This window comes from Ylistrum balloti, unplaced genomic scaffold, assembly GCF_031769215.1.
Source record: "Ylistrum balloti isolate Yb309-2 unplaced genomic scaffold, AGI_CSIRO_Ybal_v1 Utg370974, whole genome shotgun sequence".
NCBI lineage: Eukaryota > Metazoa > Mollusca > Bivalvia > Pectinida > Pectinidae > Ylistrum > Ylistrum balloti.
The window spans coordinates 411,070-437,103 of NW_026782546.1; the positions used below are offsets into that span (position 1 = coordinate 411,070).

Genomic DNA, 26,034 nt, shown 5'->3' on the forward strand with positions numbered 1-26,034 from the left:
GATAGAGAGGCATCTGGTATAACATGAGATGCATACGGGTTACACAACGTAACATACTGTTCTAATTACTAGTGGGCTTCCCAGTGTGTGAAACAAGCGGGTGTTCGCGTTCTGGACAATCTTGCTGACGGTGTTGCATTTCATTCACGATATTGATACTTCGATTGATTGACTTTATGGAGTCATGCTATATTGCTGCTATATTTTTATATCGATAATAACACTAAATTGATGATCGAAATAAAACATTTTTTTAAACATTTTTAGTTGTCTTTACTCTGAGAAATAAACTACTCTTAGTAATAAAGACAGACAGTTATGCACACATGTATCCCATAGCGTCAAAATCACTTCACAGAAAACCTTTCAGTTTTGAAGTGTAATTGTTATATAGCTGCTACTTCAAAATGTCAGAGTCGCACAAACTCTGATCAACGCACATCTCACATCTTCATACTTAGGAGAGCGTATTTATTATTATTGTTATTATTCTCCCAGTTTAAGTAAGGATGGAATAAATAAGATTGGAGATACACTTATCCAACCAAAAACATTAGAAATGATCAATGGTTCACGGATCCTGTTATCTTAAACAACCAGTATTCTGTTGTGCGAATAGTTCGTTATAAGTTGTTTTACAATTATTTTTTTTCGTGTGTGTTGCGCGTGGTAGTAATTTTTAAATACTAATGATATGCAGATGTAGGGGATGAGGGGTCAATTTGTAAGCGTAAACAAGATTGATTGATAAAAAATCAACAAGATAACCTTTCCACTAAATTGGATGTCAGCGAACTCTGTAAACACCAGTTGGTCTGTAGTTGTTTTATTTCACTTTCGAAACACTATATGTCTGATTTCCTTTTACTATATCACGCAGCAGTAATTTGTCAATAACAGAAGGTCATCTTAGTCTTGAGAGTGTAAACTCAAATAAGAATTTTTTTTTTTACATCTGAATCGGAATATGAGTTTCAGTTTAAACGAGTTAATGATAATGATGATAAAACTGTGGTGTTGGTGTGATTTACTAGCAAACACATAAACCCGATTCGCCTCCCATGGTGTCGATATTATGGAGATAGAGAACGGTAGTTTTTCTGAGAGAACACACGTGTATTTTGGGTTGATGCCGGTGTCCCTGGCAACCGTACCATTGCCTGGTGCCGGTCTATATTCGGTATGATAGGGGGAGGATAACCAACAGCAGCTGGAGTACGCTCGTCTCCCTCGTCCTCTCTGTATCTCGCGCACTATATATACACTGACGCTAATATCAGTTCTGTCGGTTTGGTAGTAATAAAAGTATCCAGACGGTCCATACATAACGCTTATAAACATTTTGTTTCATAAGTAAATTGTCATATCTTCAATATCTGGTATGCGTGTCTTTGTTGTTAAATGGTGCATTGGCACGTCCAAGAATAAGTAGAAAGCAAGTGAGATGAAATGGTTCGATGAACCCAATTCCTGTGGCTAAATTTTACAGGACATCTCAGAACTTGTCAAGGATAATGTATCCTTTGGTAAAAGATTATTTGAAACTTTATCGATTTTGGAATGTTTTATAAAAGACGTGCTGTCTTGATATAAAGCGAATACGTCCTGGTCCTATAAACAGAAATAATATATTTTTTATAGTATTGAAGGTACTTGTTTACACATTCTACGCTATCAGACGACAACGGGGATCGACCACTAACCATCTGCGTGAAAAAAAAAACGGAGTGTCGCTTATCCGTAATTCGGCGACATTAGTGATGTGATGTGTTAGAGTGACAGTGTTCTAGTAATTAATTGTGTGTATACATGTCTTGTATGCTTTCAATTATCAACATTCATTAAAATGTCACCTCGAGAACTCTGTAAAACACCTAATAATACTGACTTTATACAGACCAGGGTAGTCGACATCCGCATTCTGCGTTGTAACACCACATTTACGTACTGTATCAGGTCCCTACGGTTTCTAGTTTATCTTTTCACAGCCGACACCTCTCACGAAAATCGTGCTATTTGAAATAAACCCTTGAGTGCGAATGGAACATAGATATTTTGTAATGTATCACAATGATTGTTTACTTGGTTTATCGCCTCGTGACTAAAAAGCCAGGGTCATTTTGAGGTGAGGACTCCATGTAGAAGCTGGTGTCTACCTCACTGAACAACATACAAAAGGCCTGTCGCATGCCTTCCAACGAAATCAACAATCGGGATAAAGTAATATCCAAAGAACGGCATCACAGACCGGTTAGTCTCTCAGCTTCCTGAGAAACATAAACCGATGTTCCGTAGGCTAACATCTATCTACTAAGCTACATCGTGGGCCCCTGTTTCCCCAAAAGTCATGATGGTTACAATAAAACTCGTCTGTTCAATCTTCTTAAACTTCATGTCTTCAAAGTTGAAACCCTGTGTGATTGACGAAATGTCTCTCAGCAGTACCAGCAGACTTACAGCTAGGTGAAAATCGTAAAAACGTGACACTGAAATCATAGTAATAGGTTAAGTTTAGGTCCTAGTGTAGCCTGACTAGATCCAAATTAATATGGTGTTGGAAGCAGCCTAAGAGGATTGATTTCATTTTAAATAAATTATGTTGACAAATTGGTATTTTCTTGTTATTTTCTTTAATACATTTTCTTTTATATCTAATCTAGACCTATATCGATTACTCAAAACATCTCAAGATGACAATAACATCACGATGCCAATTAAATTGTTTTGTATAATGCACACAACCACCCTTAGATCCAGGCCTGTCTATACTGACCCATTTCAAGTAAATCATTGTCACATGAAACATAACGTTACTAGCGTTCCGCAGTAGGTCTAATGTTATCTATATTTCAAAGACTAGGCTTCGTCTTAATTTAGATTCATTCATTCCCGCCAATTAAGTTTTGGAACTCTTCTTTTTTAGAGTTAACTTATTGAATGGATGAGAAGAAAATCTGAGATAACAGGCCGATCGAATTTCGGTACATATGTAATGTTAAAGACAGTGATAATTCTACAATTTATCAATTATTCAATTTTATCGCTAAAAACAATGCATCCCAAATGTAAGATTGTATGATCGACATCTATTATGTTAGCTATTGTAGTAGGCTGGTCATCGTAATCTTATTCAAACGCATCGTCCAGTCATTGAATCAAGTAAAGAATAGATACACCGGAAAAAGAGGAATAAAGTTATTCAATGGTTTATCTTTTTCAACTCTTCATGCTCATTTTATTACGGAAGAATTTGAAAATAATTTACCGCAATATGTTTTTACAATACAGAATTCTGATGCAACTATTAGCAAATGATAGGTGCTTCAGTAGAGGCTCGGAGTAGTCACTTGTTGAAAATAGTTATACTAATTACTTTATTCAGTTTTTCATGCTATCTGTTCTATATCTGTGTAAGACTTGTCTATGTTGTCTTGCAACGGTTTCAAACACTCAGAAAACCAATGTTGATGAATTTGAGCTGGGAGGTCTTAATGTGCCAAAACGGCTATATCATTTTGCAGCAGGATATTTCAAGAATATGTCATCACTGAAAACTCCTGTTTTTTTCACAGTGTTTAGAGAGTGGCTAATTTAAACTGTTTTTAATCTGCTTTTGTTTGTATTCAGTAACATGATGTCACTGTTATATGTGGAAGACCATGCTGATCACACACCATCATGGATATTTACTGTGTCAACTGAGTCGATGCCCACCTGTGTGGCTTGTCTGGTGTCTATTCTTGAAGACCCGACTAAGATACCAGTACAGAAGAAACCTGCTTTAGCCTCCCTTGCCAATCTGGTGCAGCAGTCATCAGAAGCTGTCACCTGTCTACAGGGCAACATCGCAATCACCTCTCATTGCCTGCTTACTCTAATAGGTAACACATGTCTGAAGCACATATAATCATGTACTTTCAATACTAATTATACAACAACAAAAGTCAACTGGAATAAATATTAGCAGCCATAAACCAAATACAACAATAGTTGACTGATGCTATTTCCTATTTAATATTATACCTTTTGGAGGTTTGAAGCTTATTAAATATTCTATGAGGAAAACTTTTGTGCAAACCATATGATAGCATTCTGTTCGGTTTCCCTTACACCTATATATTCAATAGAAAGATTTTATTCACTGGTGCATTTTTACATCAAAAACTAAACAGGTAATAAAAAAATCTAACCAAAGATACAGTTCCACAACTAAGAACCTATGGGTATCAGTTAATAAAAAATACAATGGCATTTTGATATTTACAAAGTTGTGAAATTAAAGGAAACAAATTTTGTAATCTGCCAATGAGTTTTGTTTTCCAGAGCTCCTTCAGTTAGATGATCCAGTGTTTGTAACTGAGGCACTGGATGGTAAGTAGTTCTGATAGTATTGATACATAATAAATTTTATCACCAAGCATTTCCTTTAAAATGCATCTTTTAACTTTTCATATGTGGTTAGTTAATGAAGAAAATACTTCATTGAATATTTACAGCAGTGCAATGATTAAAACTTTTAAATGATTACATTTTCATCATTCATTACTATATTTTAATGTTTGTTGTCCCATTACAACAGAACCTGATGGCCACTGTAATAATGAGATTATAATTACAACTATTACCAATGTATTTCGATGTCGCAGTGTTCATGTGGACCACTTCCTCTTCTGGCTTTTGCCATGACAGAATGTACTCCATCATATAAGATGATTTTCACTCAGTATTACCTGTTACCTTATTGATGCCACCCAAAATGTTGTTGGTAATGTAAATATATATAAAGAAGTATTTTCGTAATTGAACTATAGTTGATAATTGGTAGATGCAATTTGGCAAATCTTCAAGATTTTATGAGATTTGCCAGTAAGCCACATGCAAGTATATCTTTTAATCACACTAAGAAAATATGATATTGCTTTTATCATTATAAAAAGACCTCCCATGAATCTTCAGTTTTCATTGATTTGAAAAATGTTGATTTCACTGTTAAATTTCATTTGTCATTGTTAAAGGCTTCATATATTGGATATATAGATACATTTTTTTATTAGTTAAAGTGGTTGAATGTAGGAAGCCTTTCTCTTACATTATAGTTTGTGTGAAAGTCATTGGGAAGATAAAATCAAAAGAACTTGTCAGATTGGTGTTGGATCTCATTCAGACTGAGGTAAGATTTCAGATTTCTGTATCTGATTGTTTTATAAACAGCTGTAGTGAATATGTGTGTTTGATAGGTGAGAATTGTATGAAATGTGTATAATACAATTCATACATTGTACCTTTTGATACGTGTAGTATCCTTGTATATATGTACTATTTACCTGAATTGTTCTTCAGAGACTAAACACAAGTAAACCTAATATGTGTATTCATATATTCATATTGTCCATGTTAGGCTACTTCTTTACAGTTATGCAATTACGTGTGCATTAACATGAACAATTTTGATCATAAGAGTTATTGCTATTGTGGAGAGTTATTTCCTTTCTTTGAATCTCGGGTGTGGAGTTAAAAAGACTTTGATCTCATCTCTCAAGGAATTTTGTGAATACATATCTGGTAGAAGACAATTAAATCGTTCTATGCTCTTTCCAACTGCTAGAATTATTCTCACAATGAAATGCAACTCAAAGCAGTTATTGTTGAGATCATTGAATATCTCTGACCAGTAGTTTGATATTTGCAGCCATGCTTGATTGTGTACAGAGTAGTCCCAATAACATGTCTAGAATCACCTCAATTTCAAAAAATTTCCTAAATTTTGTGATAATTACTATTTTGTATAGGTAATAATTATTGTTTCAGACTTCATTTCAAATGGCAATCATCTAATATTTATATATACTAAACCAAATGTAGTTCAATCATTTTCAACCCAAACAGCATAAACCTCATCCCAATTTGACAAAAAGAAAACCTTTCTTTGATAGTTGATGTGCACCCAATGACAAATTTGTAACTAGGCATTAAATCTTCAGCCATCTATTATCATGGACAGGTGACCTCCAACAAGGACTGCAGAGCTCTCTACCCTCTATACCTGTTGCTAGGAAGACTAGTCCATACATTATCATCCTTAGCTGTATTAATGGGACAAGACTTTGGTGAGTTTTCTGTTGGAATGGTCATTAGTAATGATTAATAAACATGGCAGACAATTCTTCTTTTATGATTTGTTTATATAAAGTTAATATGTAATAATCAACACTTGTGGTATTGCTAATACTATCACAGACCCTTTGTTTTAAGATATCCTATCATCGTTATTCATCCTTTGTCATTTCTTGACTGTGAAATTGATCTTTAAACAGCATTACAAATAAAAAATAAACCAATTCAGTTTTGAATTAATTTGAGAAGTACAAAATAAAATGGTATAGCTGTCTAATTTTGGATATTCATACAAGAGTTAAAATAGAACCATTGAATCAGTATTGATGTACAAGTATTGTAGCATGTCCTACAGAATTTATGAAGGAAAACAAAAGTTTGAAAGAGTGGTAAACAGACTGAAAAACATGGCTCAAATTTGTTGAAACAGACTACTTCTTCAAAAAAACCAAACAACATTGGGTCATTCTATTTTACTTGAGGCATGGTAGCATGTACAGGTAAGTTGATGTGGGCGCAGAAGTGATATTTACAAGTTTATGTCTTGGAGATTATTGTACAAGGTTACATATAGCTGGAATCATAGTAGGAGGTGAAAACTATTTAATTCAAAAATTATACCATGATAAAATAAATATACCAGGTACTTATCATACAAAGTAAAATCTTTGGGAAATGTTGCATATGATTTCAATTTTTCTTCTGGTCATTATTGTGCATTTGATATGTTCAATTATATCACATTATACGGATTACATACATATTAGGGCATATGTGTTTTCAGTGTACAGTTCCTAAACAAAAAGAAGTGTGATTTTTTTTAAAACTGACCTTCACAAGATTGCTTTGGAGATTTTTAAAGTAACTAGTAACACAACTGACAACATATGATGACATGTATTTTAAGAAACTGTGTTTATCACAGGACTTTCTCTGATTTTACTCTCCTGTTCTAGCTTTTCCCAAGATATATGTGTTTTCTATTCTGGCAGATTTCTCTATACGGTTCTTTCAAATGTTATAAACACTTAGTTGTCTGTAGTGTAGATGCTTATTGCTCTTAGCTAAATGTGCATGTTTGTTGTTGGGGCATACTATATTTCACATTTCTCCTGTAAAATGTGCCTGTTCGCATGTCTATCTACTGGATCCAGTAGATGTTGATGTAAACTACAGCTGCCCTATGTAATTTACCTCTGACTCCTCAGGAAATCCAGTGTACAAATACCTAAGCCTGAATTATATCTCTGGAGGTAAATTGTTAACAAATGTAAATTTCTCACTTAGAGAACCAGCCAATTATTGACTTGTTGATCACATTCTCCTTCCCTTCATAATGCTTTTTAATGGAGATGTATGTGATCAGCTGATTCTTGACCATTGTGATATTTTTCGAGAGAGACGTGTTGGGAAGCATGTGGGGAGATCCTTTTTTTTCAGTTGATTATTTTTCCATAGTTATTGCCCTTGGTTTTACAATGACAAACCTGTCAAAGTTACAGTGTTGAACTTAACCTCTAGTTTATTTCAGTAAATTTGGCTTGCTCCAGAGTCAAATTCTGGACCAACACTAAAAATTTTGTAAAAATAACATATTTTCACTTACACATCGTGTTTCATTCTTAAACTGGGATGACTACAGTACATGAAGACATAATAAGAATTTCAAGCACAAACATGACGGAATATTCAAGTAATGTAGCCAACAGTCTCCAGTTTTTTTAAATACTTTCAATTTGGAGAGATCTAGTTTTCAAGTTTGACCCCTGGACAGCTATGTGATGTGTCAATTTTGTCCTGGTATATCGTTAATTTTTATGCAATACCTCCTGGGGTGGTGGTATGTCACATACTGAAACTGAATCTCAGGCTAGATTGATATTAATTGCTGCTGTTTGTTTTTGATGCCAGCATTGGACCTGAGATCGAGACTATAAATTGCTTGCAAAGACTTCCCGTTTTTTGGCATAACTATATTCAAATTCAAAATGCTTAAAAATATATACTTAAAGTCACTTAAACTAATGCTCTTGTTTACTAAAATCTGATGTTTACTAAAACAGGTGCTGGTGCCATGGACTGCATTTTATATGCATGACTAATAATGGAAGCCAACAGCATCTGTGCAGTATCTCTCTGGTGTTGTGGTATACAATCTTAATACCAGTGTTTACAAAACCTCTGCTTTTGGATTCTAAACTCCTTTCCAGCAACAAAAAATGTTTGAAATATCATTCAAGAGTTGTAGAAGTTTCAGTTTTGATCTGCAATCTTGTACTCCACCATTTTATTAGGGATGCCCAGTTGGGTTAGGGGCAATAATGTCCATTTTACTGTTAATACCATTCATAATGATCAGAGTCTTAATCCATACATCAGTTTTGAGAGTCATCATGAAATCACATACAACATTTTCTGCTGTATTAACACAATTTTTGTTCACTTTTACAAAAAAAACAAAAATACAATATTTTAAATTTTTCAAATACGTACATAATTTTACTGTAAGGTGATTTTTCGCTCCTGTTTGTAGTGTTTGGCAATGTTATGTATCATGAAATTGCTCAAAATAAATATAAGACAAATTTACATTTCCTAAAATAAAACTGACAAGCACAAATGTCTACTTTGTTCAAATTTTGTTGAATTGTTTAATTGGAAATCTTTGTTTTTGAAAAGTTGCCAAGTTTCAGTTTAAATAAAGAAATTTTGCTATGTATATTACTACAAAAGTGCAATGTCTCATAGAAAAGAAACTTAAGTGGATCCAGTCTGAAAGGTTTTTTCCACAGTCTAGTGAAATGAAGTTTTGGTATATAATGTATGTAGTGTGGTCAGATTGTATGGAAACATACAGTATGGTAAAAATTAGTTATACGGATATGTATGTAATATGATACAATTGTATGGACATGCATGTAGTAGGGTCAAATGAATTGCGTGGACATTTATGTAAAGTCATCAAGTTTTATAGACATCCTTGCAGTTTGGGTAAGTTTTTTCAAAGATCTTTGAAGTAATATTCAGTTTGGTAGATAGATTTTGTTAAGATAGAGTGGTGTAACACAACATGATATATGATGAGTATGTCATAATATGGACTACTCTTGGTTTTCACAATATTTCCATTTAGAATTTATCACATGAGTCTATCTTAACTACTATTTCTACTACATGATACCTAAGTCTGTAGCTAAGATTATATAACGGCTTAAGGTCAATGGAGATCAAAGTAAGGTGGGGTTTTGTTTTTTTTTTTAGGTAGCATCATAACTTCAAAGTTTGTTTACGTATTAGCAATTGATACATAATGTAAAAACAGGATATTTCATCACCATCTTTCATGTTATTGTTGTTTTACCATGTCATCATCATGATGTTGAGGCTGTGACATCAATGTAGAATCTGACCTCCCAACAACAGAACTAAAAAGCTCAAATGTTGTAAAGAATGACCATTATAAACTTTTAGTGAAGAAGAGAAGCAGACAAAATACCCCAGCACTTCCATCTACTGCTGAGTGGCCCTTACCAGGGAAAACAAAATCCCTGAGTATCTACCCACACAACAACAACAGTCTAGTCCCCAAAGTCTAGTCAGTTTATCGGCTAATCTGTTTCAGACATTGCTAATTTTAAAATGCACATTGACAACAATTTATAACGAAAGCTTCTTAAAAGAAACTTGGTTTTGGCACAAAGATTTAAATGTCAGCTGACACCACTTTCATTGGTATTTGTTCTTGAAAACATCTCACTCTATATTGTGCCAAGTCTAAGTGTTAAGATAACCCTACACAGTAGATCATATAAAGCATGTGCATGTATATTCAGTAAGAGCTGCTGTCTGCTGATAAGTTGCAGATGTAGAGATGAATGCCATAGACATAGAGTATGTAACCCTCCCTATCCTACCTGTTAGTGTGTAGGTGGCACCGTCTATAAATGTACATCACTGTGAAAAATATTATGTTGATCATATTAGATATTTGCAACATAATGAAACCATTGGTAAACATGAAAGATGTTTAAAATAGTTAAAGAAAAATTAAGAAAGATAAAGGGGTTGAAATCATTGTCACAATGGAATTTGGACTATAAGTCAAGTGCTCAGATACCACACTAGTTTAATTTGTTAAAAGTACTGATTTAAACTCAAGGTGATTGCTTTTCACTCTCCTGATAACAATTTTGAACAAATTTTATGCTATAGTTATTTATGGTACATATTTAGGATATTGGGAAGAAAACCAGCAATTTTACAGTTAGTATCGGAGAAGAAAACAAACCTTTAATTAAATCTTAAATTACATCTTCATATATGATATTGTTTTATTGTTATTGTAATATGTAAAATGTTATTTATCTCTGCTTGGAAATGATGAATTGTTCAATTAAATATACTTTTATCCATTTGCAAACATATAAATTAATAAAGTCAAAAAAGACAAATTTGTTTGTGTGCAAAATTATGGAATTTCATTGAAGATATTCATATCTAAACACCTCATTATTGATTAACTGAAATACTTCCATATAAATTCACTAGTCCATTAATTATGCACTTAATTAAGATTTATCATTGCTCTGCCCTTTCCACTTCGTTACATCATTGATATGGATCCCAATGAGAAGTGTTTATCCTATACCATCATCAAATGATCATGACATGCTGACCCCCAAGGGAGCTGAAGCAAGCCTCTCCATTATCAACCCCATCATCTGGCACACTTATCCCTGTTGGTGTGTTATTGGAGTCTATGCCTCTTACTGCCTCCCCAGGAACTCCTCAATATGTTAATTACCCCCTACTGTTACCGTGGGATAAGGGACCAGCCTTGGCACACTTATTGGACACCCCCAGTACTGTCAAGAGGATTAATTAACACTGTTAGAGATGTCACACACAACACTGGGGGGAGGGATCCCTTTAATTACAGATGATTTAATGATAGGTCTTTGTTTATAATAATATTCACAATATAGATACAAATTAATCTGTGGATGAAGTGATTATTATTAAATATGCATTCCTGCAGATTTTCAGCTTTTGTAGGTTTGTAATCATGATCTCCTTAATGTTATGAATTAAAAGTGACTAAATAATGATAAAGATGCCTACAAGTCTTAGGATTTGCCAGGGACATAGTCATAAACATGTATATAACATGGAAATCTATTGTAAATAGATATATTTACACTGATTAACTTTTAAACAAATCCTAGAAGAGAACAGTGACTGCTATATACTCCTAATGAAACAAGTTTGCATAAAATTAATGTTCATAGATTGGTTTTCTTTCTTTTTTCAAAAATCATCTGTACTTCAAAATAGGTACATGTATTGTAGACTACCTGGAATTTGAAGTGTATGAAACACAGTGAATACAATACTTCAAATTAGGACTTGAAGACTGCCCAAGGTTTGATGTGTTTGATGATTTAAACATATTATCAGAAACAGACAAATGGACCAGAGACAAGTTTTAGCAATTACTAATGAACTCTTCTACATGAAGAAATTACAAATAATTAATATACTACACATGACATATATTGGTACTATAAACATGGAAATATGTAATACGTAGACATACAATTGTATGTTTAAATCATTTTGTCAAAAGGAGTAGAAGATGTGTATAATGCACAGGTAAATACAATACTTCAGATTTGCTATTGTAGACTACCTGAGGTTTGATGTACGTAACACAGTGAATACAGTGCTTCAAATGATGTGTTATAGACTACAAGAGGTTTAAAGTGAAATACTGACTTGTTGTGGAGGGAGTTGACAAGAACTCTTCTACATTTTATACAAGATACAAGATTGTTCATACACTGTATATACAAAATTACCAGAATAACCTTTATACATTTTAGAAGCAAAAGTCTTCAAATGCTCACTTCCTTGAGAGGAAAGGAAGATGGGTGTACTTAATCCTGTAATAACCCCAGGAAGCCAACAAACGACCTTCCATGAAGTCACAGCACGGGTCTAAGATATCAAAGATATTGACCTTTTATGTTGAAAATGTACTGAACATGTACAGCAATTTAAAGTACAAAATGTGTATGGATGTGTGTATAACCAAGCATGGGCTTATTAAGGATAATCATGGTAAATGTTAATAAGTATAACAGGCACATTTAGTAAAAGCAAATATTCTCTGTTGAATGGTTATGATTAAAGGTTACATTGGTAAAATATGTCCCCAAAATAATGACATCTAGCTTTCTCATATTGTAGCATGTGGCTTGCTGAGTTTTAGGGCTAAGCCACTTTCAAGAATACAAGTCAAATTAGTTAACACTTTTTATTACTTCTGCCAAGAACCATAAGACCCAGAGATGGATAATTGGCTTTAACTTGTTTGTGTATAGGTTGGAATGGGGAGGGTGTCATTTAAGTAAATAAACATTATCCAATTAGATAACATAGAAGTAAATGTTAGAAAAGTGTCAGGTGGGTGATTTTGGTCTGAGGTCCCCTAAGTTATCTGTTGTACCACAAGTTTTCTTACAAACTAATATGTCCTACAAAATGGTGTTTTCTCTGGCATATACTGAAGCTATAGTAGTCCTAATGAAAATGACAAGGGTGAGGCCAAGGAGTCAGCTTTTAATACAGCTGGAAATCGTTGTAGCACAGAATACCCTAGAGATGGACTACAGATGTCTGCTCTAGCAAGCGAGATTTAGTGTTGGGACAGGCAGAGAAACATCAAACCATACTCTAAAGTCATTAGCTCCAATCTTCTATTTACTAACAGATAGTGTACCTCAACTATTGGTACTATTTGTGACATTTCAAAGATATAATCACATAAAATGTGAATATTTGCTAATTATTTAGATGCAATACCTTTCTGCTATTTATGGATAACACTTTCACAACATTCTTAGTCACGTTAAATCTTACAACTTTATCTTGGCAATTTTCATTAAGAAATGGGAGGATATTGGTTATTATAAGTTAGTCAGTGGCTTTTCATGAATCTACAGGTATTTATGAGTTGGTAATCTAATATAGTTCTGATTCCATGCACGACAGGTACAGAAATAATTTTATTGACTTCAGTATAATGTTGGTTCTTTAACAATGCTAAAGAGACACAGGTACTGTTACTGTAGATGGAAACAGTAGAAACATTCTGGAATTTCATTCAGTAGTTTGGTGGGGAAATTCCTGACCCCCTGGTGATTATAGAGTGATCTAGACATATAGAGGATCCTGGGCAAGGGGATGATGCCAGAACGTGATAAGATATGTCACTGTTGACTAAAAGTTAAACTGTTTGTTTGGGTACTAGTGAGATTTACAGAGGCTCTATAGTATAAATGTACACTATTAGCCTTGACAGACTAATGTGGTAGTTGTACAAATTCTCTTGTAAAGCAACAGATAGAATCTTACTGCCCCTACACTAAGTCAAAGGTCAATGTAATGGATACCCTCCCCCACTTAAGTATTCCATCATGCTGTGTAGTATTAGGAAGAGCTACCAGAAAAACAAATAGGTAGCTTTGAAGAATCTGGATTAAATAAATGAGCTGAAAGACATGTAAATAAATGTTGATGTTCTTATCAGCATGAAATCTTATTTTCTCTTTCAGTAATTCCATCAACATTTAATATATTTTTTGTTCCCTTTCAGTACTTTTATTTACTCAGACATTGGATGCCTCATGTTCTATGCACACACTTTCCCATTTGCATCACTGAATTGCCAGAATATAAACAATGAGTTGAATGAATTATGGGTTGTTTATCTGTGACTTTTACTATTTATATGTTGTGATAACATGAAAACTAAAGAGTTTTGAGATTTGAGACAGACAGTCCAAGATGTCAAATTATGTTACTGTATAATTTTACTTATTAGATTTATTGCAAACATAAATATTTGATGTATGCATGTATCCACCACATTTTACTGATAGGTAAATTCCTCTCCTTTTAATAATTTCCCTGTCAATATGAGATCGGTTAAAGACCTAATTTGAAGTGGTTCCCACCACACTTGTATGTACCTGTGTGCTGATAGCACAAGAAAGAGTGTCTTAGCTGGTATGGCTTCCTCCAGCTCTGATCACAAGATATTAGTTTCAGTACATGACAAGGGAAAATTAGTAGTATGTGTTGGATGTTTGACAGAACAGGGGAAGCAATTTATCTTCATAGTGTTAAAAACTACCTCACAGCAACAGCAATATAACACTGAAATAGTACCCTATCACAAGGGTAAATTTTGTAATGTACTTGGTCCTAACCACTAGCTACATATATGCAAAGCCTTTTCATACTTTGTATTAAAGTAATGTTTGAAATTTGATATATCCCATTATATCACTGTAAGAGAAATATTGCTGTAAGTGATGATTTTTGCATTATATGCAAGAAATAAATGTTCCTAAAATTTAAAGATGGATAGCCTTTAGCTAGGCTGTGTTAGTCATTGTGAGCTCTTTCCTGTGGAGATGCATTGCAAAAATGTTTCAGCCAATCAGCTTAGTACGTGGGTGGAAATCAAAAATAGACATTAATTGTCCATTGAAAATAATCTGCAGGTAAATTATACGTCATTATAACTTATTACCTTGAAAGTTACTGATCCTTCAGTCTACTGAAAATTGCCTGTTTACCATTCTATTTGATGGTGCAAGATTCTGTTCTATCTAATACATTTGTATGTAGAATTGTAAGATAGCCAGGTTCTCCTCACAAAAATCTTGACATTCCACATGTGTTGGCACAAGACCAAAGTAGCACCACAGTGTTGCATGCTTCCGAGAATCATGAAGGGTGTCTTGGCCTTTTAGGAAGATTGTGTACAGAGAGACACCTACATTGCAGTCTTATGTACATCTAACTTGCATTGCAAGTATATACGATGTACACTGACGTAATCTGGATCATGCCTCTGTCATTTCCTGTCTGGCGCTAATTAGGCATCCCAGGTAAAGCTGGAGCTAGTCCTAATTAACGATCCCGAAAACATTCTTACCCTAACACTTTGATTGTCACTCTAGCTAGGAGGTTGTTATACAACTACCAGCAGTATTTTAGGCCTTGGTGTGTATATGAGAGTAAGATTTTCTAGTTACTAGTCTTTTGTCTATGATTAATTCACTCAAATAATATCAGAGTATTTTGACATCTCTCTTAGCATTCAGTTTAGTTATTAATAATAAAGAAAAAACAAACCTGAATGTCTTAGTTCATGGGACTTACAGAAAATGGTGGAAATTATGATGTTTTTCAAGTATTAAACCTTGAAAATGAAGATGGATCATGAGATTTTTCTTGTTCTTATAAAACAGCTAATGTGGATGTTTACAAAGTTGGTGATTGTTGGATCCTATTGGAGAAGCTGCAGCATTACCATTGGTAAAACCAGCTTAATTAAGAAACTATGTATACCAACATTTACTTTTAAACCTGTGGAATTCACCATGTGATCTTTTCAGTCTATTGTTTATGAATACTTCGAGACACTGATGAATTCTTAATCATATTGATTACTGTATTGTTAAATATATTTTCCACACTCTGGACATGGAGTAAAATGTTCAGCTACAGTGTAAATTGGGTTTAAAGAGTGTTAACACAATATTACATCATCTATGCAAAATCATATCCAACAATATTTATGAAACACATGTAATTAAACAAAATTATATTCTAAAGGTTTGAAAATGTGATTTACCTGAAATGAAATGTTGGACAGGTACACGTTTAGTTTTGTAGAAACAGAAAAAATCTCTTATAAATTATATGAGAGAGGTTCAAAGTATGGTCTTTCAAAGTAAACTGTAGTAGTGTTAGTACTGACAGAATCAAAACAAAATATGATGTATGTAGGGTCATTTAGGTTCAAAATATGTTCATGAGGAATATAGTGCTATTTTGAAACAACACATATTGCAACATCATGCTACTGTAAGGCAGACTTGAATATATAAAGAACAAATTCTGTTTGTATCTAAAATAAATACAAGTGTTTTTCTGGTGTTTATTTTGGTTTAAAAATAAAGGATGAAGATAAGGTTATTATCAGTTCATTTAGAGCCCGTTGATAAACCTAAAAATGTTTGTATTCTGTGTATTCTTGAAGTTGATATACAAGAAAGTTATAGCATTTTCCTTGTATTGGTGTGGTATGAAATGATGCTAAGAAGAGGATTGCTGGAACAACATCATTGATATCATGGTCATCTTGGCCTAGCATTTACTCTTAATTTGTACTTTTGAAATTCATTTGATAAAATCATCATTACAGAATTGTATTCAGAACACCTTATAAACTATAATTATATATTTATTCAGGATAAATATGTACAGATTTGTATACAAAAACATTTGAATATATGGCACATATAACATGTTATACATAATCAGGAATAAGTTGTTAGCTATGTCTTTAATGTATTAGCTAGTTATAATTATTAACAAAGACAAAAGTACATATATCCTAGGGTTTCCCAAAAAAGCGTTAAAAGGCTTATTTCCATTGGGGTCCTTAAAATGGATTTACAAATGTATTTCCCTCAATAATATACATAATAACTATCATGATTCTCTTGCATTTGGTTTTGAAAGTGACGTTTCACATGGGTTTTGAACTTAAGATTGTTTGATATATTTTAATATAATTTAGGTGTTATTCAATATAAAGCATTATTGTACACTGGGAAACATTTAGCCTGCTTTTATTCACACTGACATTAATATTTTAATTTTTTACCCATGTTAATTTTGTGTTAAAATATGTACAAAAATAAAATATTTTTATGCTTTAGCATCCACCTTTAGCTCAGTTTTTATATTTGACTCATTAGGAAACCGGAGAATTTGGCAAAAGTGAAACTATAGCAAAGTTTTCCCCGCCATGTCACTATGGCTATCAGTATGCAGAATAAATGTTATCTGATTATCAGTAATAGAATTGTCATATAATGTGTATAAAGGAAAATTTCCTGTTTTGTTGCAGTGTTTGAGAATTTAATACAAGCTATATTTCATAAAGTGTCAACTTGTGTGATGCCATTAAATTTGGCATTTATAATGATAGTTGTAGACCGTGGTTCAGCATATAAATCATAACAAATAAAGTTTTAGTTCAGAATTTGCGTTTTTAGTGTTCACTTCTGCAGGTGCTTACTTAAAGTAACTTGAAATGCTGTCTTAAAACAAGATAATTGACTTGAAACAGGTGATAGGTTGAAAAAATGAAATAATTAAATATATATAAGATACAGATACAGCGCCCTGTAGCTGAAGGGTTTTGGTGTTAAGGCATGTCAGTTACGAAATGTTGAGTGTTTTCCAGCTGCCTGCAATCCTACCCTTAACTGCAGAATTTTATTGTATAAACTTCATTACCTGAAGAGATTGAGTGAGTTATAGTTTTGATTACAAGTCATAAAACATTCTTTGTAATTTTATTTATCAGTGGTTATCTATGAGTATATAAAAAACAGACATGATGAAAAAATAAAATGCATGATTTATTATCAACTCAACATTGTATCTCATCATATTCTAGACAGCCATGTGTCTTTGATTTATGTCTGTCAGAAAGTTTTGCCCCAAAGCCCCCCCCATCAAAGACTCCACACATCAAATTTAGTAGTTGTATTTTATGAAACTACAGAATGTTCAAGTCTCTGTGCAAAATAATGCAACATTATCAGAACTTTACACAAGTTAAACAGTGTAGTAAACTACCAACTGCAAACTATTTTATTAAAGACACCTATTGCTTTTGGAATCAAGTTATTCTGGGAACATAAAATTTTGATGAACCAGTTTTGATACCATCAGATAAATAATTTTTGCTTTATTTAAACGGTATGCAATCATGAAATACCAGATTCATAAAAGGTACATCAACTGTTTTAAAGAGGCATACATCACGTGTCAACCCATTGGTCCTACCAGTCGTGATAATCAAGTTCTATGGTAAGATAACAGGCATCACATCATTAAGGTATTACACATGTAAGTTGTATATCTGTAGAAAATGATACTATTCTGGTGGTCACACAACGTCAGCAGAACTTCTGAGATGGGTTGGCATAGTTATCAGACACAACTGTTATACTGTGAATCAGCAAATAATTGTACAAGACTTCTTACCAAGGGACGTCTTTTGGGGTCCAGATAGAGAGCCTTTTTAGTGTCTGTGACATTGACCTTCATCATCTGTATCACAACAGTGTGATCCCACACAACACTGAATATTGCTGATTCTTCCTATTCTATGACTTTGACTTTCTTAGTATGTTTAAGAAATCGACCGACATGGAATATTTTCAACCTTTGGATTCTACACTTATATTTAGATTGCAGCTGCAAAATCTTAGATATCAACTATGAAGTTTCATAATTAATGATGTTTCACTAACTTGATATGACCTGACATATATTTTGGTTCTTAATCAGTAATTTATTACTTGTTTCCTGTCTTTTGTTCATTTTATTACATCATTATGCCAAATATTGTTGCTTGTAAATTTTCTGACCTTGACCCTCATATTCATATTTCTAAATTCAAGTACCTACTTTTTACCATACACATATATTGATATTCTTAAACTTTGTCAAACACATGACATTTCTCTCATTTATGTACCACTCAGTGGCACATAGATGTCAGTTATAATGCTTTAATGGTGCAGGTAGTTTCCCATCACAGGTACTCATATATATCATATTTTTGATGGCAAGTCGTGATATTTTAACATTACTTTTAGCTCACCAGGGCTGATTTTATGCCACAGTTATGTCCAGTGTCTGTCAACAGTTTACTAGGTAGATGAAATCTTGAGTTGCTGCTGTAATATACAAAGATTTTTTTTTTAAAGTAACAAAATTTGTGCAAATAATGTTACTAACCCTCTAGAGGCTAGTGGAGCAATGTTTTATTTCAACCAATCTTTAAACATCATTGAGAGTTTGATTCAAAATTTTAGAAATATATATGCTTACCCTACTCATTCTCTTCCTGATGGACACAGAAGGATTGTCCCCAAGTATGGAATTAGAATTTATAATTGTTAAATTGAAGTTGTTAATTTGCAGATATTTGAAATCATATCAATTTATTTAAACTTCTGGTTCACACTCCTTAGAGCCAAACATATGGAACCAAAGACCTTTAAAACCAGGTTGGCAGCTAGTTTATCAAAAACCATAATTAATGTGTTATTGTAATTCACATGTAGTATCCTTCATCATTTCCTTACAATTAAAGATAATAGCACCAGCTGGATGGTCCCCTTTCAGATGATAAGTGAGTTTTAAATATCTCATTTGTCTTTTCTGTCCTTTCTGTTTTTGTGATATCCAACCTTTTGGCTCTTGTCTATTTTCAGACCCCTTGTTGCAGCAGTTGTGTTTGTGTTTGACAATCCCAGATGAGGAGATTCGAGCTTCCATTGTGTACATTTTTGTGTACTTGCTAGTTGGGGACTGGCCAACGAGGTTGTCCTCCCACATCCATAGACAGATCATACAGGAGGTTGTATGTCTCCTTAACACAGCCAAGACCCAGGGACTGCTCCTCAACTGTTTAGGTCAGACTCACATTTTACTGCAGTGCTTTGTTATGTTGAATTGTAGAATTAACTAGTCATGATGATTGCAAAGCTTTGTGATCTCTAATTCAACATGTCTGCTCCTTTGTTTGAATGAGATATGCTACATGTTGATGCCCATCAGGCCATATTTTATCTTAAAGCCTAAGAGAAACTAACAGGCAGTCGTACTAATAAAACGAAGAGTAAGTGCTGTAATTCATGAATTGAAATGCATAATTAAAAAGTATTACAATGCAGGAAAACAACTGATTGGAAAGAAGATTATGCTGTTTAAATGCAATATTTTGGATTCAAACTAAAATGTTGGAATGTGCTCCAAAAAATTGAAGATAATAACGAATTTATCCTTAGATAAAACAGGACTAGATGGACCACCTATGGCAATGTATTACATAATTCTGCCATTAATAACTTTTTATCGGAATGTTTTCCTTATCAGCAAGTGGCAGAAATGTTGCGCCAGTCTTCAGCAGACCTTGACTTCAGTATGATAAAATGTATGTGTTACATACATATTCCAAGTATCATATATCTGATGTATGCTGATTATGTAACTCAAACAGGGATTGTCTATCAATCATTTATGTGGTTTAGATATCAGGAAATGTAAGATGAAATAAGTTATCAAATTTATGGATGAGGTTCCAAAAAGTTTCAACACACAGGTATCACTAGAAGGGGCGCGCTACAAATGTGTAGTGATAATGTACAGAAATATATAAAGTTCAGCAAGGTGGAACGTGATCTCTGATTCTTTTTATAAAGTTTTTATTCAAATGGAATATTAGCCCAAACTTTGTGAGAAAATTTACTGCTATATGCTGGATAATATTTTTAACGTAATGAATCCTGGTCTTTTCCTCATGGGTGGAGTGAGTACTTTGAAGAAAAGAGGGAAACACTGTTGATAAATAAATAACTAGTATTTCTCAAGAGATAAGAAATATTGGATATAAAAATCTACATAAATCTTTAGATAAAATAGTTTGTGAATGATGATAATCCAGTTCACTTAGTCTGAAGTAAATGATGCTCTGTGTATTCAGAGCATCTTGTTGTAGCATTTAAAGAACCATACAAAACCTGAAGGCCTGTGTGCAAGTTCCTACAGCCTGTAATAACTTAAACACTTGATACCAGGATTTCCAATTTGTAATGTGAAGAAGCTGATTACAAAGTCTTTAACTTGTTTTCAGTAGGATTGCCAATATTGACACTGATGTTGGTAATTAAGTGGTCATGTTAAGTTTGTTAATTTATTAGATTAGTGTCAGGAAACATTACCACTATATTGTTTCATGTCTTTGTTTCCATGTTACAGGAAAATAGTGAACCTACATTACAACTATGAGAGCTTTTAATGAATGTTTTGTAACAGGTATTTTTTCCTCAGAACAAAGATTTACACTCATAAGGAAAATAAGATATCAGACTTCAACTTTCATCAGGAAGGATAAATCTCAACAGGCTAGCGAGAGGTTCTTCAATCTTTAATTAGGTAGTATGTCTACCGGTTTCGCCCTTTATGTCGGGCTTCTTCAGGACAACCTTAACATCAAAATCACCTCCTAACGTACTTAAAATGTGACATTCAATACATGCTGGAATGATTAGTCTAATATTGATCAGTGTCCATTGATCTGTGTTATATGTAAAAATAGTAAAGTGAATAAATTTATAAATTCCATTAAGATTATAATCCCAAAGCATTCAATAAGTATCTGTTATATGTAAAAATAGTAAGATAACTTAATCTATAAAATCTATTACGGTTATAATCCTAATACATTCAATAGTTATCATTTACTTATTTTTTTTCAGAACCTTTCAGTACAAAAGAGTCATCTACACCCAGGGTTTCTTTTGCCCTCAGATCTTTTTATTTCGTTTGCACCCAGATTTCAATTTGCCTGAACATGAGAACCGTATTTTATCTTGAACATCAAACATAAGCCCTCCTTTAATTTTCATCCAATTAGCCAAAGGATGAAACCAACAGCAAGAGTTATCTTGTGCACAGTCTATAAACATATTGTACAAAAATGCACCAACAGCTTACTCTTTAGTATTAACATCAAGGAAAATGTATCAAGAATCCCTGGATTAGTGCTTTCATATTCAGTAATATATATCTAACTTAACCTACCGGTTTGGAGGAGAGGATGTTCTTTGGAAAGAAAGAGGGTGGAGGCCTTGTTAGTTCCCAGGTGTTATTTATCCTTCAGGTTATTTCATTGTTCTGGTGGTATAAGATATTTTGAAAAAGAATAAGGATATATAGTGAATGTGAAAGTTTTTATACATAAACCATCTGTTAGAAAATGTAACGGTTATTGGATTACGGTTAAATGGTTAGTTGAGACTGCCTGTATGTGGCATCCAAGATGTGTATGGCCTGGCTTCCTCATGTTTGGCACATGTATAGCAGCTGTATACACCTGGCCTGTAACTTTCAGGAACAGAGTCACTACTCTGAGCCCCAATATCCTAACTACACTGTTCTCTGTATACAGCATCTCTCACTCACAGAGCCTAACATCCTAACTACTCGTATACAAATATCGCTCACTAACAGACTGTCTGACATCCTACCTACTCTGTACACCAACATCTCTCACTAAGTCTGACATCCTACCTACTCTGTACACCAACATCTCTCACTAACAGGCAGTCTGACATCCTACCTACTCTGTACACCAACATCTCTCACTAACAAACAGTCTGACATCCTACCTACTCTGTACACCAACATCTCTCACTAACAGACAGTCTGACATCCTACCTACTCTGTACACTAACATCTCACACTAACAGACAGTCTGACATCCTATCTACTCTGTACACCAACATCTCTCACTACGTCTGACATCCTACCTACTCTGTACACCAACATCTCTCACTAAGTCTGACATCCTACCTACTCTGTACACCAACATCTCTCACTAACAAACAGTTTGACATCCTACCTACTCTGTACACCAACATCTCTCACTAAGTCTGACATCCTACCTACTCTGTACACCAACATGTCTCACTAACAAACAGTTTGACATCCTACCTACTCTGTACACTAACATCTCTCACTAACAGTCTGACATCCTACCTACTCTGTACACCAACATCTCTCACTAAGTCTGACATCCTACCTACTCTGTACACCAACATCTCTCACTAACAAACAGTCTGACATCCTACCTACTCTGTACACCAACATCTCTCACTAACAAACAGTCTGACATCCTACCTACTCTGTACACCAACATCTCTCACTAACAAACAGTTTGACATCCTACCTACTCTGTACACCAACATCTCTCACTAACAGACAGTCTGACATCCTACCTACTCTGTACACCAACATCTCTCACTAACAAACAGTCTGACATCCTACCTACTCTGTACACCAACATCTCTCTCTAACAAACAGTCTGACATCCTACCTACTCTGTACACCAACATCTCTCACTAACAAACAGTTTGACATCCTACCTACTCTGTACACCAACATCTCTCACTAACAGACAGTCTGACATCCTACCTACTCTGTACACCAACATCTCTCGCTAACAGGCAGTTTGACATCCTACCTACTCTGTACACCAACATCTCTCACTAACAGACAGTCTGACATCCTACCTACTCTGTACACCAACATCTCTCACTAACAGACAGTCTGACATCCTACCTACTCAGTACACCAACATCTCTCACTAACAGACAGTCTGACATCCTACCTACTCTGTACACCAATATCTCTCACTAACAGGCAGTTTGACATCGTACCTACTCTGTACACCAACATCTCTCACTAACAGACAGTCTGACATCCTACCTACTCTGTACACCAACATCTCTCACTAACAGACAGTCCAACATCCTACCTACTCTGTACACCAACATCTCTCGCTAAGTCTGACATCCTACCTACTCTGTACACCAGCATCTCTCACTAACAGACAGTCCAACATCCTACCTACTCTGTACACCAACATCTCTCACTAACAGACAGTCTGACATCCTACCTACTCTGTACACCAACATCTCTCACTAACAGACAGTCCAACATCCTACCTACTCTGTACACCAATGTCTCTCACTAAGTCTGACATCCTACCTACTCTGTACACCAGCATCTCTCACTAACAGGCAGTCTGACATCCTACCTACTCTGTACACCAACATCTCTCAATAACAGACAGTCTGACATCCTACCTACTCTGTACACCAACATCTCTCACTAACAGGCAGTTTGACATCCTACCTACTCTGTACACCAACATCTCTCACTAAATAACAGCCTGACATCCTTACTAATCTGTACACCAATATCTCTCACTAAGTCTGACATCCTACCTACTCTGTACACCAACATCTCTCACTAACAGATAGTCTGACATCCTACCTACTCTGTACACCAACATCTCTCACTAACAGACAGTCTGACATCCTACCTACTCTGTACACCAACATCTCTCACTAACAGACAGTCCAACATCCTACCTACTCTGTACACCAATATCTCTCACTAAGTCTGACATCCTACCTACTCTGTACACCAGCATCTCTCACTAACAGGCAGTCTGACATCCTACCTACTCTGTACACCAACATCTCTCAATAACAGACAGTCTGACATCCTACCTACTCTGTACACCAACATCTCTCACTAACAGGCAGTTTGACATCCTACCTACTCTGTACACCAACATCTCTCACTAACAGACAGTCTGACATCCTACCTACTCTGTACACCAACATCTCTCACTAACAGACAGTCTGACATCCTACCTACTCTGTACACCAATATCTCTCACTGACAGGCAGTCTGACATCCTACCTACTCTGTACACCAACATCTCTCACTAACAGACAGTCCAACATCCTACCTACTCTGTACACCAATATCTCTCACTAAGTCTGACATCCTACCTACTCTGTACACCAGCATCTCTCACTAACAGATAGTCTGACATCCTACCTACTCTGTACACCAACATCTCTCACTAACAGACAGTCTGACATCCTACCTACTCTGTACACCAATATCTCTCAATAACAGACAGTCTGACATCCTACCTACTCTGTACACCAACATCTCTCACTAACAGATAGTCTGACATCCTACCTACTCTGTACACCAACATCTCTCACTAACAGACAGTCCAACATCCTACCTACTCTGTACACCAATATCTCTCACTAAGTCTGACATCCTACCTACTCTGTACACCAACATCTCTCACTAACAAACAGTTTGACATCCTACCTACTCTGTACACCAACATCTCTCACTAAATAACAGTTTGACATCCTACCTCTCTCACTAACAGACAGTCTGACATCCTACCTACTCTGTACAGCAACATCTCTCACTAAGTCTGACATCCTACCTACTCTGTACACCAACATCTCTCACTAACAGACAGTCTGACATCCTACCTACTCTGTACACCAATATCTCCCACTAACAGGCAGTTTGACATCCTACCTACTCTGTACACCAACATCTCTCACTAACAGGCAGTTTGACATCCTACCTACTCTGTACACCAACATCTCTCACTAAATAACAGTGTGACATCCTACCTACTCTGTACACCAACATCTCTCACTAACAGGCAGTCTGACATCCTACCTACTCTGTACACCATTATCTCTCACTAACACTCAGTTTGACATCCTACCTACTCTGTACACCAACATCTCTCACTAACAGACAGTCTGACATCCTACCTACTCTGTACACCAATATCTCTCACTAACAGACAGTCTGACATCCTACCTACTCTGTACATCAATATCTCTCACTAACAGGCAGTCTGACATCCTACCTACTCTGTACACCAACATCTCTCACTAACAGACAGTCTGACATCCTACCTACTCTGTACACCAACATCTCTCACTAACAGACAGTCTGACATCCTACCTACTCTGTACACCAACATCTCTCACTAAGTCTGACATCCTACCTACTCTGTACACCAACATCTCTCACTAAATAACAGTGTGACATCCTACCTACTCTGTACACCAACATCTCTCACTAAATAACAGTTTGACATCCTACCTACTCTGTACACCAACATCTCTCACTAACAGACAGTTTGACATCCTACCTACTCTGTACACCAACATCTCTCACTAACAGACAGTCTGACATCCTACCTACTCTGTACAGCAACATCTCTCACTAAGTCTGACATCCTACCTACTCTGTACACCAACATCTCTCACTAACAAACAGTCTGACATCCTACCTACTCTGTACACCAACATCTCTCAATAACAGACAGTCTGACATCCTACCTACTCT

At 34.9% G+C, this 26,034-nt stretch overlaps 1 protein-coding gene across 1 annotated transcript in view; it reads left to right on the forward strand.

Annotated features, from left to right (window-relative positions):
• LOC132559829 (meiosis inhibitor protein 1-like) overlaps positions 1 to 26,034 on the forward strand; it is a 61,218-nt gene that overhangs the window by 1,295 nt on the left and 33,889 nt on the right. The window contains exons 2-6 of the mRNA XM_060224458.1: positions 3,628 to 3,881; positions 4,324 to 4,371; positions 5,097 to 5,170; positions 6,002 to 6,107; positions 19,494 to 19,694. Of these exons, the coding sequence (XP_060080441.1) occupies positions 3,628 to 3,881; positions 4,324 to 4,371; positions 5,097 to 5,170; positions 6,002 to 6,107; positions 19,494 to 19,694 (683 nt within the window). The remainder of the gene's footprint in view (positions 1 to 3,627; positions 3,882 to 4,323; positions 4,372 to 5,096; positions 5,171 to 6,001; positions 6,108 to 19,493; positions 19,695 to 26,034) is intronic.